This window comes from Rattus rattus, chromosome 13, assembly GCF_011064425.1.
Source record: "Rattus rattus isolate New Zealand chromosome 13, Rrattus_CSIRO_v1, whole genome shotgun sequence".
NCBI lineage: Eukaryota > Metazoa > Chordata > Mammalia > Rodentia > Muridae > Rattus > Rattus rattus.
Genome location: NC_046166.1, coordinates 8,132,906 through 8,151,325, shown reverse-complemented (window position 1 = coordinate 8,151,325; position 18,420 = coordinate 8,132,906). Strand labels below are relative to the sequence as shown.

General features: G+C 46.0%; 1 protein-coding gene across 1 annotated transcript in view; it reads left to right on the top strand.

The window, feature by feature from the left end:
* The window catches only part of Chat (choline O-acetyltransferase), a 51,202-nt gene that overhangs the window by 17,999 nt on the left and 14,783 nt on the right, over positions 1-18,420 (top strand). The window contains exons 7-8 of the mRNA XM_032919318.1: positions 15,683-15,852; positions 18,043-18,143. Coding sequence (XP_032775209.1) covers positions 15,683-15,852; positions 18,043-18,143 — 271 coding nt within the window. The remainder of the gene's footprint in view (positions 1-15,682; positions 15,853-18,042; positions 18,144-18,420) is intronic.

The following is an 18,420-nucleotide window of genomic DNA, read 5'->3' as shown; positions in this document are numbered from 1 at the left end:
GTAGGAAACATCCCTGGAATGATATAGATGTTTCTGGACTCTGGTTTTGTGAACCATCAGTCTTAGTAACAGCTACTTAACATTGTTACAGTAGACTCTGTGCACACACACACACACACACACACACACACACACACACACAGAGTTCAGCTCCTCCGAGGAGATGGGGGGAGGTGGTTGGGCAAGTCGTGCTAAGATGCTGGAATCTGAGTGGAGTGAGCCGCTGTAGTGGTGTGCTCAGCCTGCCACCCCCAAGTGTCACCGGCTGTGGTTAACAATAGAGTGGATGGCCTCATGGTTCAGGAGGCTAAAGTCCACCATCAGGGTCTCTCTTTAGTGCCTTGCAGGTGACAGCTTCAGCCTGGGACCCCACACTGTCATTTTATGTGTAGTTCTGTGTCCTCGCTACCCTTTCTCCTTATAAAGATGCCAGTCCTGTTGGATGAAGATCCACACTGATGAGGCCCCATTTAACGTAACAAGCGCCTTCAGAGGTAAGGGGCTGGCTTCCAATAGAGATAAGTCCCCAATGGGTGCTGTGGTCAGTCAGAGATGAGGTTGGTCCAGGAATAGAGAGAAGGGGGTATGGGCTCACACATCCATCCACATGGATGTTTGAGTTGCAGAGAATGGGGATGGCGGTGATAACATGAAAGGAGAATGTGATTCAACAGCCCAAGTATTCATGCCAGGGACGAGATCGGCACAGTGTAGTGACAAGGAGCCGAAGATGGGGCAAGGGGAACTAATTACAGGCTCTAGATCCAAATGGAAGGAAGGGGATGAGGGACATGGATGGCTGAGAAGGCACCTACCCAATTTGGCCCCAGATATATAGATATGAAGGAAAACAGTAGTGTCTGATCACAGGGCACTGGGTGGGAGCACTCGGGAGCATCATGTGGGAGCACTCAGGAGCATCAAGCCGCAGTTGAAGCAGGTGGATGGAGTAGTTATAGCCATGCAGTAGGTCAGGACCAAGTGCTCTTGGGGCAGACATGGAGATGGGGAATAGGAGGAATCCCCGTAGCCAGCCATGCTCCTCATGGGTTTGCTGGGGCCCAAAGGGACTCGGCGTGATTGTTGAGCCATTCCCAGACGTCATAGATCCCAACTCCCAGCAGAAGCCCAGTGGTCCCACCTCCCTTTCCCGCATTGGCGCAGGCCAGAGAGGTGCTATCCAGCAGACTGACCATGGATACTGCTCACAGGAAATGTGCCCTCTAGTCAGAACAAGTCCTCCTCTGGTCAGCTGACAGCCAGTGGAGCAGGGGATTGGTCACATCTTTACACTGACAGCCTTTCTCCTTCCAGACCTAATCCCTGATCCTCTACACAGCCCTCAACTAGGACTGGTCCTCTCTGTGAGCTCTCAGGTCAGCGGGCCCAACGCTCTTCACTGACACCGAGTGGTTTACGAGGGGTCCACCAGGGACCCCAGGGGGAGCAGGAGTGCAGGGGGTACAGGGGGAGCAGACTGCCTGTTGCAAAGTCCACTCCCTCCCTAATCCCAAGTTGAGTTTCCCCTTCCAAGCCCACTCAGACACCACACCAGGTGAGCACCATTGGTAACCCCAGCATCTGTGGCCCAACACTGAGAGTCCTCCAGGAGGCCTTGGTTCCGGGGCATACTGGCTACAACCAGAGATGCATTTCAGACAGTGTCCTGAAGGAATGTGGGGCCACATGCCTGGCCTGTCGTGGCATAGGACACAGTGGAACCCCAAGGCCCAGCAAGCCATACAGTGAGGTCATCTGTTTACATGAAAACTCTTTAAAATGCTGGAAAGGAAAAGAAGGGAGACAGACAGACAGACAGACAGACAGACAGAAGCAGAGAGAGAGAGACAGAGAGAGAGACAGAGAGAGAGACAAAGAGAGAGAGAGACAGAGAGAGAGACAGAGACAGAGAGAGACAGAGAGAGAGACAAAGAGAGAGAGAGACAGAGAGAGAGACAGAGACAGAGAGAGACAGAGAGAGACAGAGAGAGAGTTCCTTTGCTCCAGGGATTTTCCAGTACGGTTGGAATGGGCTAGGATTCCATTTTTCTTTTCTTTTCTTTTTTTTGGAGCTGGGGACCGAACCCAGGGCCTTGCGCTTGCTAGGCAAGCGCCCTACCACTGAGCTAAATCCCCAACCCCAGGATTCCATTTTTAAAGCACACTGTTGCCCTCCCTTGAGTGAAGCTATAGTTGGGAGCCCAGTTACTCAGATGCCAGCCTCAGCCACACAACAAGTTCCTCAGTTTGTTCATGGCCTTGACCTGGGCATTTCTGTCTTTTGTCAGAGTTTCCATTTTGCCTACGATATAGAGATTTTTTTTTTTTTTTTTTTTTTTTTTTTGGTCCACGTGGCCTCTGCAGCGTCCTAGCCTTAGAGGTCGTGGCTAGGGGCACAGGTGAGCACCTAGCTGCACAGCCTGAGGTCCACACTTCCGGGGGAAAGGGGCGGAGTCTGAAGATGAACCTGGGGCCTCAGAAGGGCCTTGCATCGCTAGAGGACCTTCCTCCCCACCAAACTGTGAAACTGTGGCCTCCTGAACCCAGGAGAAGCTAACGCCATTATCGTGATCTGAAAATCTAATTAGACGTTCAGCCCTGAGTCTGGAAGACTACAGTGCTTGTCAATTTGTAGGAGAAGTATGGCTAGCATGGAGAGGCCCTCCGAGGCTTCCAGCTTTCCTGGGCTCTGTGTGGTGATCCTGGGAACAGACCTTACAGGCAGATGCTCTCCGTTTACACAGCCCGTAAATATTTATCCCCAGCAGCCAATTAGAGGCAAGGCATTGCTTCCGTGGAGGGAGCTGACAGAAGGTGGTTGCAGCTGCGTGAGGCCGCGGTCATGGTTTACAAGAACCACTCAGGAAGGGGGAGCAGAATGCTGTTTAAATATTGTCATCCAGAGCTCAGCACGTCTGTTGGCTTTAAAACCAATTACACATTAGCAATAACGGTCTCTCTGATTTAATTGGCCCAGAAAGACCTCCTGAGCTTTCGAATTGGAATACGATTTTCTTTCTCTCCGGAGGGAGGGTCTGGGGCTACGCGCCCCTCCACAGCAGAAGCGTAGAGGCCTTTGTGATGATTGAATCCAGAGGGGAGAGTCCAGAGCAAAGGGTCTGCCCTCTTGTCAGCTAGAGATGGGGATTCCTGTTCATGGTGGAGATCCCAGCTCCTTCCATGGGTATCATGGGGCATATGACCTAGTACCTGGTGTACCAAGGATTTTCAGACATGAGAACTCTTATTAGATTTGGGGAAATCTCTGGGTTGTTTTGCCCAAGGCCCACGTGTGTGCTGCCCATGTAGTCAGAGACAATGGCCTGCAGACCTGTAGGCTCCATGGCTGCTGTCTTCCTTACATGACAGCCTAATTTATTAGCTTTTTATCTTGGGTGCATTTTATCTCCCCTACCTTCTACATATATTCTACACACACACACACACACACACACACACACACACACACACACACACACACACACTAGCACACAAACCGTTTTAAAGAATTCTCTGACCCTCACTTCTCCAGTTTTTGCCACCCCTTTATAAGCATTTGAAGTCTAAAGCATCTGGGAAGTGGGTTTTGCTTATCTGCCCCATCTCCACCCACACTGCCACCCTTGTCTCAGTTCTAGAACAATGGAACTCCTTATGTTCTCTCTTCTTGGGAAGAGAGCTTAGAACAAGGAGGAAGAGCTCAGTTTGACTTTTGAGTTCTCTCTCTCTCTCTCTCTCTCTCTCTCTCTCTCTCTCTCATTGAAAATAAATTTGGGGGGCCAAGCATGGTGCCACACACCTTTGGTTTCAGCACTCAGGAGGCAGAGGCAGCAGACATATCCTGTGAGTTCAAGGCCAGCCTGGTCTACATATTGAACTCCAGGATAGCCAGGACTACATAGAGAGGCTCTGTTTCAAACAAATACTACCATCTCCCAAAGAAAATAATTTTTCACACAATGTATTCTAGCCACAGTTTCTTCTTCCCGATCTCCCAGATCCTTCCCACCTCCCTGCCCACCACCTCTATGCACTCTGTGGGGTTTGGATGCTTGGCCCATGGGAAGAGGCACTATTAGGAGGTATAGCCGGATTGGAGGAGGTGTGGCCTTGTTAGAGGAAGCGTGTCGCTGTGGGCGTGGGCGTTGAGGCTCCTACGCTCAGGCTGTGGCTAATATGGAATAAGAGTGTCTTCATGGCTGCCTTCAGATCAAAAGGTAGAACTGTCAGCTTCTCCTCCAGTGCCGTGTCTGCCTGGATGCTGCCACGATGATAATGAACTGAATCTCTGAAGCCGTAAGCCAGGCCTCATTACATGTTTTCCCTTATGAGAGTTGCCTTGGTCATGGTGACTCTTCATAGCAATAAAACCCTAAGACACATTCCTTCTTCTCTCTTTCTCTAGAAAACAGACAAATATATATATATATATACATACATATATATCTACATATACACATATATATGTGTGTGTGTATGTATATATGTGTATATATGTATATATATGTATATATGTGTGTGTACATATATATATATATCAACCAGAATAAAACAACCAATAATGACAAAGAAAAGGCACAAGAAATATGCACATACGCACACACACAGATACACACAGATACACAATACACACATATACATACACACAGACACATACACACCAAAAACCCTCCAAATCCATAAAACACAAAAATCAGAAACCATAATATACAAGCAAGAGACTGATAATTTTTTAAAAACCCAAACAATTAAAAAAAACTACAAAAATACTATTGTAGGTTTTGTTTTGTTTTGTTTTGTTTTTGCTTTGTTTGTGTGAGCCATCTACCAGGCATGGGACCTATCCTTAAGTGTGATTTTTATACCCAAGAATCCCTTGGAGAAAACTAATTTTCCTTTGCACGTGGTTGTCAATTGGAGACAGCTTCTTGGTCAGGGATGGGGCCCATGTCTGCTTCCCTTCTCAGTGCTGGCACCCATGTGGCTTGCACCCGTGCACGCTGCCACGGTCTGCTGAATTCGCGTGCACATCTGTCCTGCTGTTGGAAGACACTGATTCCTTAGTGTCCTCACCTCTATCTCATACTCTGCCTCCTCTTCCTCATCGCTCCCTGAGCCTGAGGGGAGTTTGATGGAGAAAGGACTGAGTGTTCTAAGGGCTCCCACTCTGTGCACACTGTCCAGCTGTGGGTCTGCCTCACTGCAGGAGGAGGCTTCTCTGGTGCTGGCTGAGTCCAGGTCCCCTGTGCCCACTCGGGGTCCCTGGTAGAAATGTTTCTAGGTAACAGGGCTGACAGAGAGGTATGGGGATGGACGGAAAGGAGGACAGAGAGGTGGACAGGGTTCACAAGAATGAGGAAAGCTGGTATACACCAAGGTTCAGCAGAGTCTTCAGGAAATGGAGATAGGGCGGGATCTGCGAGACTCAATGGATTGTATTGGAGAACAGGAAAAAGAGTGAAGAGAAGCTCTTTTTCTTTCTTTTTCAAATTACGTTAAGCTTATTTTGGCATAAGTATGGATGTCCCCAATAACATGGAGGTCATGTGTCTCTGCCTACCCCAAGCTGACATCTGGCAAAACTATGGTACAATGTCATGCCCAGGGTGCGGATGACCAGGTGCTGGGAGTGTCCACCGCCTCAAGGATTCCCTGAAGGAGACTTTAGCCATGCTCACCTTTCTCTCACCTCACCTCCTCCTTAGCCCCTGGCAACCACAGAGCTCTCCATCTTTATAAATTTTGTTACTTTAAGAATATTAAATAGGGTTGGAGAGGTAGCTCAGTGGTTAAGAGCACCGACTGCTCTTCCAGAGGTCCTGAGTTCAATTCCCAGCAACCACATGGTGGCTCACAACCATCTGTAATGAGATTTGATGCGTCTGAAGACAGCTACAGTGTACTCATATACATAAAATAAATAAACAAATGTTTAAAAAAGAATATTATATAAATTAAATCCTATAAAATGTATAGTCATCAGAAATTTTTGTTAACTCAGCATAATTCTCCAGGGATTTATTTAAGTTTATTTTAATGTTTCTATTTTTTTTTTAAATGGGGTTTCTTTGTGTAGCCCTAGCTGTAACACTCGCTCTGTAGACCAGGCTGGTCTTGAACTCACAGATCTGCCTACCTCTGCCTCCCAAGTGCTGGGATTAAAGGTTCCCATCACCACACCCAGCTTAGCATATGGGTGTTTTTGTCTGCATGCATGTCTAATGATGTTGAGTATCCATGCATCACGTGTGTATCATCTTTAATGACATACTGATGACATTGAGTATCAAAAAATCATGTGTGCATCATCTTTGATGACATATCACTTCACATCCTGTGTGTTTGCTAACTAGAGTTTTACACTGTGAAGTTTGAGAGCTGCTTGTATATTCTAGATGCAAGTTGTTGAATACATGGCTTCAAAATATTTCATTACTAGTCTCTAGCTTCTCTTAATAGAGCGCTCTAATGAGTGGTAAGTTTTATTTCCTGGTGGTTTAATTTGTAATTAATTGTACCTTTGGTGTCAAGACTGAGACTCCTTTTCTTAGGCTTAGATGTCAAAGCTTTCTCCTGTGGATTGTGTTTTCTTCCTGGAGTTTTGTAGCGTTGCAGAAATCCATATGGAGTCTGTTTCTGGATAAGGCATAAAACTCATGTCCAAGTTTCCTTTTCTTTATCCTGTGGGGGTTCCACTGCTCTGAGGACCTTTGTTGAAGAAATTCCTCCATTCCTCCATGGACTGGTTCTTCCATATCTGAGTATCTGTGGGGCATATTTGGTGAGTCTGTTCTGAAGGTTTCACTTCCGTGTGTGTTTATCCCTCTGCAATATGATATGGTCTTGTTTACGTAGTTATACAATGGTCTTGAAATCCAAAACACTATACTGATTCCTCTAACTTTATTCCTTGTGAAAATCGTCTTAGCAATTTGATTTCCTTTCCCTTTTCATATAGACTTTTGAATAATCTCATCTCTATCTGGAAAAAAATTCTGCTAGGGGCTTGATGAAAATTCTGTTAAACCCATGTATCCATTTGAGGAAAACAGAACTTCACAATGTCGGGTCTCCAAAGCCTGTGCACAGACAGCATAGCTTCCCTTCTTTTCTGAGTTTCCTTTCTTTCATTTGTGATTTGTGTTTTCAACATAAAAGTGTCCTGTGTGCTCCTGTTAGATTTAAATCGGAGTATTTATATATATGATTTTTATACTATCAATTATTTAAGTTTTATGAATTATTATAATTGGAGTTCTCTTTTTTCTTTTTATAAATGTCCTTGGCATGTAAAACATACTTACCTTTTGTATGTTGATTGTATACCTTATAGTATTGACAAATCCATTTATTAATTCTATGAGAGTTTTAAACATCTATTTAGAGAGAGGGAAAGAGAGAGAGAGAGAGAGACAGAGACAGAGACAGAGACAGAGACAGAGACAGAGAGTATGCGTGTGTATATACATATGTGGTTCAGTAGAGATCCAAAAACAATTTGCCGGAATGAGGCCTCTCCTTCTCTATATGGGTTCTGGGGATCAAGCTCAGGCCATCAGGTTTGGCAGCAAGCACTTTTACTCATTGTGACATCTTGTCAGCCCTCTGAGAATTTTTAATAGATTACACAGGGCATCCTAAGAATTACTAAGGGTAACTAACTAGTCATATTATATGAAAATGGGGACCTATTTTTTATTTATCTCTGTAAACCTTTTCTTTCTTATTACGTTGGTCAGGCTACTATCACCATGTTGAATAGCTGTAGTGTGGCAAGAGTGGGTGTTTTTATCTTATTTCTGATCTTAGAACACATTTGGCCTGACTAGAACTTTATGATTGTTGGGATGTGTGTGGTTCAGAACCAAATCATCTTGGACTATCTTTAGTCCTCTTAGGCCATCATTGCCCTCTCTGAATATAACCTAACTCCCCTGTGGCTATCAGGTGACCTTTGGGACTGTATTAACAGATCACTCACCACCTTTCCCCAACCTCAAAGCTAAGAAATTCCCCAGAATATCTGAGACGTGCAGACCTGCTGCAGGCTGCCTACACAAGGAGCCCACCAGCGTGTTTGAAATACACCCCACCTTAAGACTGTTTCTTTCTGCGACTATAAAACTTCAGGAACAGTTTCCACACTGCATCTTATTTGAGGAAGCCTGAATCCAAGTTCCCAGGCCGTGGCCATCCTAACGTGACTCTTCTACGATGTTAAAATTTTTAAGAAAGGATTCAGGTTTTTTTTTTTAAACCTATAGATCTGTGAACTATAGAGCTTGTGTAGGTTTTATTTATTAAGTTGATGTTTCATTTTATTTTATGAATTTTTAGAAACATTTATTTGTTTGTTTAGTGTATGCGTGCGCGTGCGCGCGCGCGCGAGTGTGTGTGTGTGTGTGTGTGTGTGTGTGTGTGCGCGCGCGCGTGCGCACATATAAAGGCCATGGCACACATGTGAAAATCGAAGGACAACTTGCAAAAGTCAGTTCTCTTTTCCTGTTTCAGGGATCAAATTCACATTGTCTAGTTTATTGGAAAGCACCTTCACCTGCTGAGCTATTCGCTGGCCCTATTCTTACTTTTCGAAGAAATTTTATCATGAGTGAATGTTGGATTTGGCCAATTTTTTTATACCAATTGTTCTGATAATGTGAGGATTTTTTTTGTTTTTGTTTTTTGGTTCTATAGAAGTCTGTTGCTCACGTCTATCCTTTAATATATGGCTCGAGTTTTTTTTTTTTTTTTGTTTTTATTGTTTGTACACGAGGAACACTGGTCGGTGGTTGTGTTGTTTTCTTGTGTTATATTTGTTGTGTTGGCAATAGAGTAATACAGTGGGGTGCGTTCTCCTTGTAGTTCATGGAAGAAGTCACACAGATGTGGTATTCATTCTACCTTAAGCATCTAGCAGAATTCCTCAGTAAAGTCATCGGAGCCTAGAGATTTATGGGGAGGATGGAAGGACATGTAAACATACAAAGCCAATTTCCTTAATAGTTATAAGACCATTTCAATTATCTATTTCATTCTTAATGCATGGTGGAAGTTTTATACATTTCAGGAATTGGCCCATTTCATCCAAATTGTCAGATTTATGTGTGTAGTTGTTGCAATATTTTAAATTGTATTTTTATATCTATGGAGGCCTAAGTGATGTCATCCATTCTGTTGTTGATATTGGTGATTCATCCTCTATCTGTCTGTCTGTCTGTCTCTACACACACACACACACACACACACACACACACACACACACACACACCCACATGACACTTTAAATCTCTCTAACTGCTTTACCTGAATCTAATCTTTAAATCGTGTACTTGTATTTTCATTCAATGTGGTGTATATTTTACAATTATATTGTGACTCTCCTTTTAACTTATAGATTATTTTAAAATGCATTGATCAACACGAACATGTGTGCAATTACTGCTGTTTCCTGTTATTTGTTTCTATTTTGTTTCCATTACGGTGGGAGAACAAACACATCTTTTTCATTTTCAAGGGCTGTTCTTTGACTCTAGATGTAGTCTGTTTTGTCATATGTTCAGCAAGTGTTTTGAAGGAATGCTCACTCTGCTATTGTTAGATGAAATATTATGTAAATGTCAAACACCTCCTGTTGGGTCGTGGTGTTGAGTTCTGTGTCCTTGCTAAATTTATACCTAGCTGTTATGTCCACCGTTGGCAGAAGTGCTGATGACTCAGCTACAATAGGACAATTCTATATTTTCCCTTCCTGTTCTGTTTTGTTTCACATATTTGCAAAGTATTTGTTACATATAACACATGTATCACCATGTCCTTTTGCAGATTTACCTGGTTTTTTTTTAATGTAATTTGGTCCTAGGTCTCTGGTTCTCTTATGTTTGAAGTATATATCATACCAATTCAGATTCATGATTTCCTTTGATTAATGCTTGCATGAAATAGTACTTCCCTTCTTTTTGCTTACAACAGATTTACATTTTATTTGACAGTGAGCTTTTTATAGGAAGCATGCAGCTGAGTAACATTCTAATATATTCTACTACTACCTACCACTATTTCTAATTGGCGTGCTTAGATTATTTATACATAAAATAGTTATTGAAATGTTTTGGCTTAACTCGTTTTATATTTTTGTTTTCTCTGTTTCTCCCCCTTGATTTTAACTTTTCCTTCTTTCTTGCCTTCCTGTAGATCACATGGTCTTTAAAATTTTTAGTGTTTTTTTTTTTTTAACATTATCTGTATAACCTTTCTAGATGTTCACATGAGTATTGCCTTGGGTTTGTATAACTTACCGGTCTGTTGTGTTGAATGAGTCAACTCTGGTGAAGTGCAGAAAGCTTACCACTTCCCCTTCATTTATGACATGCTCATCCTGTCTTTGTATATATTTAGAGCCATGTAAAATATTGCTATAGTTAGCTTTATACTAAAACATAAAAATCTCCTACGAACTTTTCACTCAGATTTTCACTCTTCCCAGTGCCTTTTCTTCCTTGGTGATGTGCCAGTGTTCCCTATCACGTCTGTATTTGTCATGGAACTCTCTTTAGTTGCTCTTTTATGGTAGACAGACTAGAGATCAATTCTCTCCCCTAGTCCAGGATCAAAGGCAAGCGCCCTACCAGTGAGTTAGCTTGTCGCTCACTTTCCAGAATGCTTTGATTTCTCTGTTTTAAAGGGTTTCTGTTTGGTTGAATTCTGTGTTCCCACTTCTCCTACCATCCAGTCCTACGGGGTCTAGGAGGAAGTCCACTGTTGCTCTCACCACTTTTCTCCATAGAGAGTGCCATTTCTGTCACTGCCTCCAGTATCTGCCTCTGTTAATCGGTCTTCATAAACCTAACATGATATATGTTGGTGTAGATGTCTTTTAACTTACTCTGTTTGGGGTTGCTAGTCCCTTCGATCTTTAGATTGAAGACTTCTACTAATTCTGGGAGTTTTGGCCACTGTTCCTCTGAGTACTTCCTGTTCTGCTCTTTTTCTCCTTCTTCTGGGAATTTGATGAAGTAATTTCTGTTTCAGGTTTCATAGGTGCCGTTCATTCTTTCCCTCTTTTGTCTTTCTGATCTTATTCCTTCTTCAGGGTCCCTCTCTCTTCTCTACCTACATTCTGCTCTTGTATCCAATGACTGGTTTTATACCTTTATATTTACTGGCATTATAAATTCATTTCTAAATGCTTTATCTGGTTCTTTACATTTCTTTTAGAGTTTGTTTATATGCTGATGCTATACGCTTATATTCTGTTTACATTCTGCCTTTTTTAAAAAAAAAAACCCGTCTTTTCAAACACGTTCAAAATTGCTTGTTGATTCACCTCATGATTACGGAATTTTAAAATGTATGTCACATATTCGAGCACATCTTTCACTTTGCTAAGGTCACACTTTCCCCAGTCTTGATGTGGCGACTGGTTTCTACTGGAACTTGAGTGACATATGTTATGGGACCCTGGGTGTTATGTAAACCTTCCAGTTCATTGTCTCACTCCGCTCCTGCGGCAGCAGGTGAGGTGTTACGTCATCACATCTAGGTGAAGGCAGAAATCCAAGTCCTTCATTCTGTCAGCACTCTGGTTGGGGCGGTAGTTCTCATTACTGCTAAATGAGGGTTCAAGATGTCTACATGCTTTCTGTGGGAGCAGTGTGAATGATGGTAGGGTGGACTGGTCACCATGTAGTGGAGATGGAAGTCCCTGCCTCCATGAGAGACCATGGCATCTCTATCCTCAGAGGGGATAGCTCACTAGGCTCTCTGCTGGCCTTGAGGTGGCAGCAGGGGGTAGAACTGCTAGGTTATGGGAATATATAGAGTTGGGGGCTTGTGCAGTATTCCTGTTGATATTTGGCTGAAGTAGAAAGGCCATTATCTAAGAGTTTTCTTTCCCTTTTGTGTGTGTTTGTGGGTTTGCTTTGTTCGTTGTTGTTTGGTTTGCTTTGCTTTTGTAGTGGCAGGGTCTCTCTATTACATAGCTCTGGCTGGCCTCGAATTCACAGAGACACACCTGCATCTGCCTCCCACGTGCTGGGATTAAAAGCAAGTGCTTATCCAAGAGTGCTCTCTTCTGCTGTGGATAGAGAAAGCAGGCCTGTGTAGGAACTTTGCCCATGTGTGAGAGGGTTCCCATTTGTCTTTTCTTGTTTCTGATTTCTTCTGATCCATAGGTTGACTATTTTACCTAAAAAGGAAGGGGAACTCTCTGTGTGTTGGTTTAATTAAGATGCAATAAGAAAACCACCACAGACGGTGTGCCTCGAAAGTGTCCTTCTAACTTACCGGGCCTGAAGGATGGCTTAATCCTGCGGCTTCTCTCTTGGTTGCAGACTTCCACCTTCTCACTGTGTGATTAAAAGGCCTTTCTCTGAGTCAGTATCGCTGACTCCTTATATGGAGCCATCTTGTCCATGGATTACAGCCCCTGTTTACGGCTTCATTTAACCCGTTACCATTTCAAAGGCTCTTTCTCAAAATTCAGCATAATGGAGGTTAGATCTTTAATAAGTGATTTGCAGGGAGTACAGGTCAGCCCAACACACTCAGAGGACCCATAACTACCCTGCTCTTTAGGTTGCGAGATTCCTTTCTGGGAGATTTTCCTCTTTCTATCTTCCAAAGCCTTTCTTTCTTTTTTCTTTTCTTTTATTGGATATTTTCTTTATTTACATTTCAAATGTAAATCCCCTTTCCCAATTTCCTCTCTGGAAACCCCCTATCCCCTCTCCCCAGCTTCTATGAGGGTGCTCCCCACCCACCCCTTACTGCCTCCCTGCCCTAGCACTCCCCTACACTGAGGCATTGATCCTTCACAGTGCCAAGGGCCTCTCCTCCCATTGACGCCCAACAAAACCCACCCTCTGCTACATATGCGGCTGGAGCCATGGGTCTGTCCATGTGTACTCTTTGGTTGGTGGTTTAGTCCCTGGGAGCTCTGGGAGATCTGGTTGGTATTGTTGTTCTTCCTATGGGGTTGTAAACCCCTTCAGCTCCTTCAGTCCTTTCTCTAACTTCTCCGTTGGGGACCCCGTTCTCAGTCCAATGGCTGGCTGAGAGCATTGCCTCTGTTTCTGTCATGCTCTGGCAGATCCTCTCAGGTGACAGCTATATCAGGCTCCTGCCAGCATGCACTTCTTGGCGTCCACAATATTGTCTGAGTTTGGTGACTGTAGGGGATGGATCTCCAGGTGGGGCAGTCTCTGGATGGCCATTCCTTCAGTCTCTGTTCCACACTCTGTCTTATGTTTGTTTTAAACATAGTATTTATTTACAGTTTCCAGTGAGAGGGGTGGGGAAAAACTAGTCCATTTTCCTGGAAGACGAGACTCTCCCCTTTGAAAGATTTAAAAGAGATTTTATAACTCAATCCAAATTGGTTCTAATTCACAGGAGACAGGTCTCATGGATAAAGACATGCTTTTGTTGCCGTCTCTGCCCCTGGGAACTGGGATGACAAAGACCACCCCTCCAAGGCCATAGATTAGGGGAAAATGTCAAATGTCTGACTGAAAATTTACCTCCCAAAAGAAGGGAGATCTTATGGTTTAGGAAGGAGAGCTGTTATGATGGGCTTGGTAAGAGATTAGAAGCTCTGTATCTCTAAGACTTCCAGAACCTCATCTCCATGGACGGAAATGTGATTTGCACCATTACTTGATGCACACCAGAGAAGGCATGAGTCCTAGACAGGGTGTGTGTGTGTGTGTGTGTGTGTGTGTGTGTGTGTGTGTGTGTGTGTGTGTGTGTGCAGGTGTTCATGCCTGTTCGAGAGCAGGACCTGAGAGTCTAAGCCTACTAAGGCAGAGACCTGAGATACCTGCTGTATCTTTGCTCATCTGAGTAAGTCTAGACGCTTCTAACCTCCGGCCCCTGCTACGGGTCTCCATCCCACTACCCAGTGTTTCTCTCGCGCGTGGGCCTCACTCATGGTGGATGGGTTTGGATGGGCTTCATTTCCTGCCTCACACAATAAACTTGTCAGTAGCTGACGGATCAGCACTTGCATTCGGGGAGTTCATTTGCAAGGCCACCTGGCTTCCCAGCTCTCCGTCCTGCTCCCATTTCAGCCTAATGAGCCAGGGCCTGGTTCCTGGTGAGTGGGGCTGAGCTTCTGGGCCAGACGAGGCCAGCATTTGATAGTAAGGCCTGGGCCATCCTGAGGGATCTTTCTCTGTCTGAAGGAGGTCAAGCCTCTAGCACGGAGAGGAAGCCTGTGTTGTGCATTCGGGAGGAGTCCCAGGCTTTCACTCTCCCATCCAGAGGTTGGGTCAGGCCTGCAACCACTTCCTTCCTAGCTGCATGAGCAAGCTATGGGCTCTCTGGAGTGCTGCAGCCTGCCTATCCCACACTGCCTTGGGCTTATCTCTAAGAAATCCTGGTTAAGAAAGACACAAAGCCAGCCTTTTAGTATTCACCAAAGAAATGGCCAAGAGGGCAATGATGTACAGCATTCAAGCTGCCCATGACCAAGACCAGCCAGCATGGTCTTATTTTCCCCCGTGTTCTGAGTGAGGCACACTTGGCTCTACTCCAAGCCTGTACCCTTGGCCCAGATCTTCTCGCCGGGAGGACTCCTCACTCCTGAGTCTGACCTTCTTGGTGTTCTGCTCCCAACCCGGGCTTGGGAGTTATATGTCTAGAACAGATCTAGCCTTCTCCAGTTCCTGGACAGTTATTATCAAACCTCATGTTTAAGTAAGGCCTTGGGAATATCCTGCAGTCGGGGTATTTATTTTCTGTCTTCCCTCGACCTGCAAGTGGGACGTGAGCCTATCGTCAGTCTCCTATTATAGTGCGCATGCCTAAATCGATATCTGACACATAATAGGTGCCCAGCCAAGACTGGATAAGAACCTCTCATTACTGTGGTCATCTGGCCTCATCTAAATCCTGTAGCCTTCACCCCTAAGCTGGAAGTCAGTGGCTTTATCTCTAAGCTCCACCCATGTGGCTGGAGTCTGCTTCCTGCTCTCCAACCGACCTGGCTGCTAACTCCTTCCTGGATGCTTCTCCTCCCCTCTGACTATTTGGATCTGACCCAGGACTGACCAAGCATACCGTCACCATGTTCTGAAGGCACTGTCTCTACTGGGAGTCTCAAGAGACCCTCAGCACAGTGCACCACATAAGGCTTAGCGCTACAGCTAACCTCATGGATGTGTCATAGAAAAGAGGGGGATGGGGTGTGGACAGGGTGTGGAGAACCCCATAGTAAAGGGGAATCTCTATCCTGTCCCCAAGCTCCCCCTCCTCCTACCTCTCCACTAGGCTTATGAGGCCATAGACTCTGGTTCTTACAGGGACAAGACCTTTCCTTTCAGATTCTCTGTGAAACTGCCTAATTTAAAATTTCTAGGAAAAAAAATCTAAGTACTAAGAAAAAAGAGTCAATGATTGACGTGCACAGATGCAGTAATGTCTGTGCTGGAGTGAGGGCACTGATGGACCAGACAGTGGGAGCCTGCGCAGGACTGAGGACTGAGCGTGCCCCGAACCAGTGGCCCCACACTGGGGGAAGCTGTGGACACTGCTAGGGGCCAATAGTCTTGACCAGACACTGGGTAGAGCAGAGGCTCAGGACAGGACATCTGACTGTGTGGCCCTGTCAAGGCTGACAGGCTGCTGGCAGCATGGGAGACTCTGCAGGGGGCCCAGACTGAGGCCACACTCACCTGTCCTACAGACTCCACCAACCGGGACTCCCTGGACATGATCGAGCGCTGCATCTGCCTGGTATGCCTGGATGGTCCAGGCACAGGAGAGCTCAGTGACACCCACAGGGCCCTCCAGCTCCTTCACGGTGGAGGCTGCAGCCTGAACGGAGCCAACCGCTGGTATGACAAGTCCCTGCAGGTAAGAGCCCTGCTCATGGCCCTGCAACTGCATTGCCTCTTCTGGAGCAGGCCAGAGCCGCGTGTTCTTGCTGTCTCCTGACATTCAGGCCAAACTAGTGATGTCACCCCTAGGCTAGCCACGTGTAGAGCCCAAATAACCCACCCCCAACTGTCTGGCTTCTGTGTGGGAAGAGCTTGGTCACACCTGGGCTCCCTCCCCCACCTCCATCACACTCTGGGGTGGGGTACTACCACCCATTCACCCAGTAAATTCTCAACAGGATTCGGGGCTGACCAGAAATGCCAGTTTTTCTGAATGTCCACCACCTGGCTCGCCCATTTCAGCACACAGAAAGGGCAGCCCAGCATCTGATCGATGCGTCCCAAGGAACAATCAAATAACCCATAGCTTTTCATTCGCGTGCATCGTGATCACATCTAATGTTGATTTAGAGGAAAACACTCTTGCAAATGGGCTGTGCTCTAGGTTGGCCGTTCATCCCAGACCTCTAGCCCCCTGCAAACCCTGCAACCTGCCAATATCTAATGCAATCTTGTTTATTTACAATGCCACCCCACTCTCGCAGTGGCCGTAGAAAAGCAAGTTAGCCGTCTCTCTGGGTTGGGACAGCCTATCTCCATAAGCATTTCCCAGCAGTGTCTCATTTTCTCCTCGCCCCATCCCCGCATGGGGGGGAGGGGTATCTTCTTTATTGGTTTGCATAGTGATTCTGTTATTTCTGATGAGTTCTGTTGCTGCCGGGCTGGCTGTTTAGCCTCCACGGTGCCGCTAATGGCTTGGGATCTTTCACAGAGCAGCGGTTGGAATGAACTTATATAATGGATGCACAGGACACAGAGAATAGTAACCGTTGGGTACAGTTTTTCAAAGACCTATTTTCCTCCCTTTAAGTGACAGGGACAAAAAGGTGCCCACAGGGTGTGAGCATAGGTTCCTCATTTTGTAGATAGGACAGAAATTAGGTGAACCAGGGGTGCCACCGAGGTGTCACAGACCTGAGCTTGAGGGACTGGAAGATGAGTCTCCCCATGGAAAGAAAGAGCTGGTGGAGGGAAACAGAGAACAATGCATACTTAGAGATGCTCTGAGAGTACGTGACGTTTGCTGGCTTAGATCATTGAGATACATTGAGATTCGGTGCCTGGCACAGTCAGCCAAGACTGGAGGAAGGTTCGGGGAGAAACAGCTCAAAATGTGTGTGCTGTGGTCCCCGGGAAGTGGTTTCAGCAAACACCTTAAGAGCTCATTCCTTTGCTCATCTGTTTGTTCATTTACCAAGGGCAGACAGTGCGAGGAGCTCCAGAGCACCCCACTTCCCATGGGGGACAGTCTAAGAGTCCCCTTATTTTCTCTTAATACTTTTGAGCCCTGAGAATATTTATTTTCCCAGGTGAGCTCAACATAGTCTGTGTAAAATGATGCAAAGGGGCCTAAGGTCTCTCTGTAGTGTCTGTGGGTCCTTTCTCTCTAATTTTTCATCTCAATCCTGTGAGCTGCTTTACTGGGCTGGTTTAAATGAGCCCTCAGGTCGAGGGGTTCGGAGGCTCTGGTGGATGTTTCCTCGGTCAGCAGACACAACAGCAGACTGAGATCTGTCGGCTGTTGAATAGAACATGCTCCCCGCACCTTTTCCACCGAAGAACCTGTTCTTTCTCCTTACAGATCTTCTTTCCGGCAGATCACATCGTTATCTTTTATTCATTTATGCAGCACAATTACCGGCAGCTGCTCTGGGTTGGACACTCATCTAGATCTTGGGGATAAACTCGGTGGTGGCCAATAGGAGCAGAGTCGGTCTATTAGGCAAATGGTTGCTGAAGGCACTGGGCAATGGTGTCCGCTGTGCACACCATAAAGGACAAACGGGACTGAACACCCACTCGGCCCTATAGACCATGCACTAGACACTACGAGCTCACTAAGACCACCGCACTGCTGTGGGAGGAGGGGGAGGGAAGGAGGGGGAGGGGAGGAGGGGGGGAGGGACTTGGGCTGCCCTTCCACTGCCTAGAGCCCTGTAGGAAGAGCTTCCTTGAGACTTCTACACTGTTAGGTACCTGCAGCCATCTGCAGCAGCCTCGTTAGGAATCAACAGTCCTTGGGATCCTTGGAGGAGAAATGTCCCCAAGAGGTCAGGGGGTCCTAGCCCAGGCCCAGGGTCAGCTCAGCTGCTCTTCTCTGTTGCAGTTCGTGGTGGGCCGAGATGGCACCTGCGGCGTGGTGTGTGAGCATTCTCCATTTGATGGCATCGTCCTGGTGCAGTGCACAGAGCACCTGCTGAAACATATGTGAGTCTGGGCAGAGCAGAGCAAGACCTCAGAGGGCTGCCATGCCGAGCCAGGAGAAACTGGGGTGTCGGTCCAGAAAATGGCTGAGCCAAAGATGACATTTGGAAAGAGGCTCAAAGACTGCAAAATGAGCTGCTACGAGCCGCAGATGGGAGGTGCGGGCTGGGCAGGAAACTCAGAGCAGACAAGGAGAAGTCGGGGGGATCCAAGTGATGATCCAGGGAGCTTAGATCAATCTTTCTCCTTGGCCCTGAGACAGTGCCAGGTACAGAGGGAG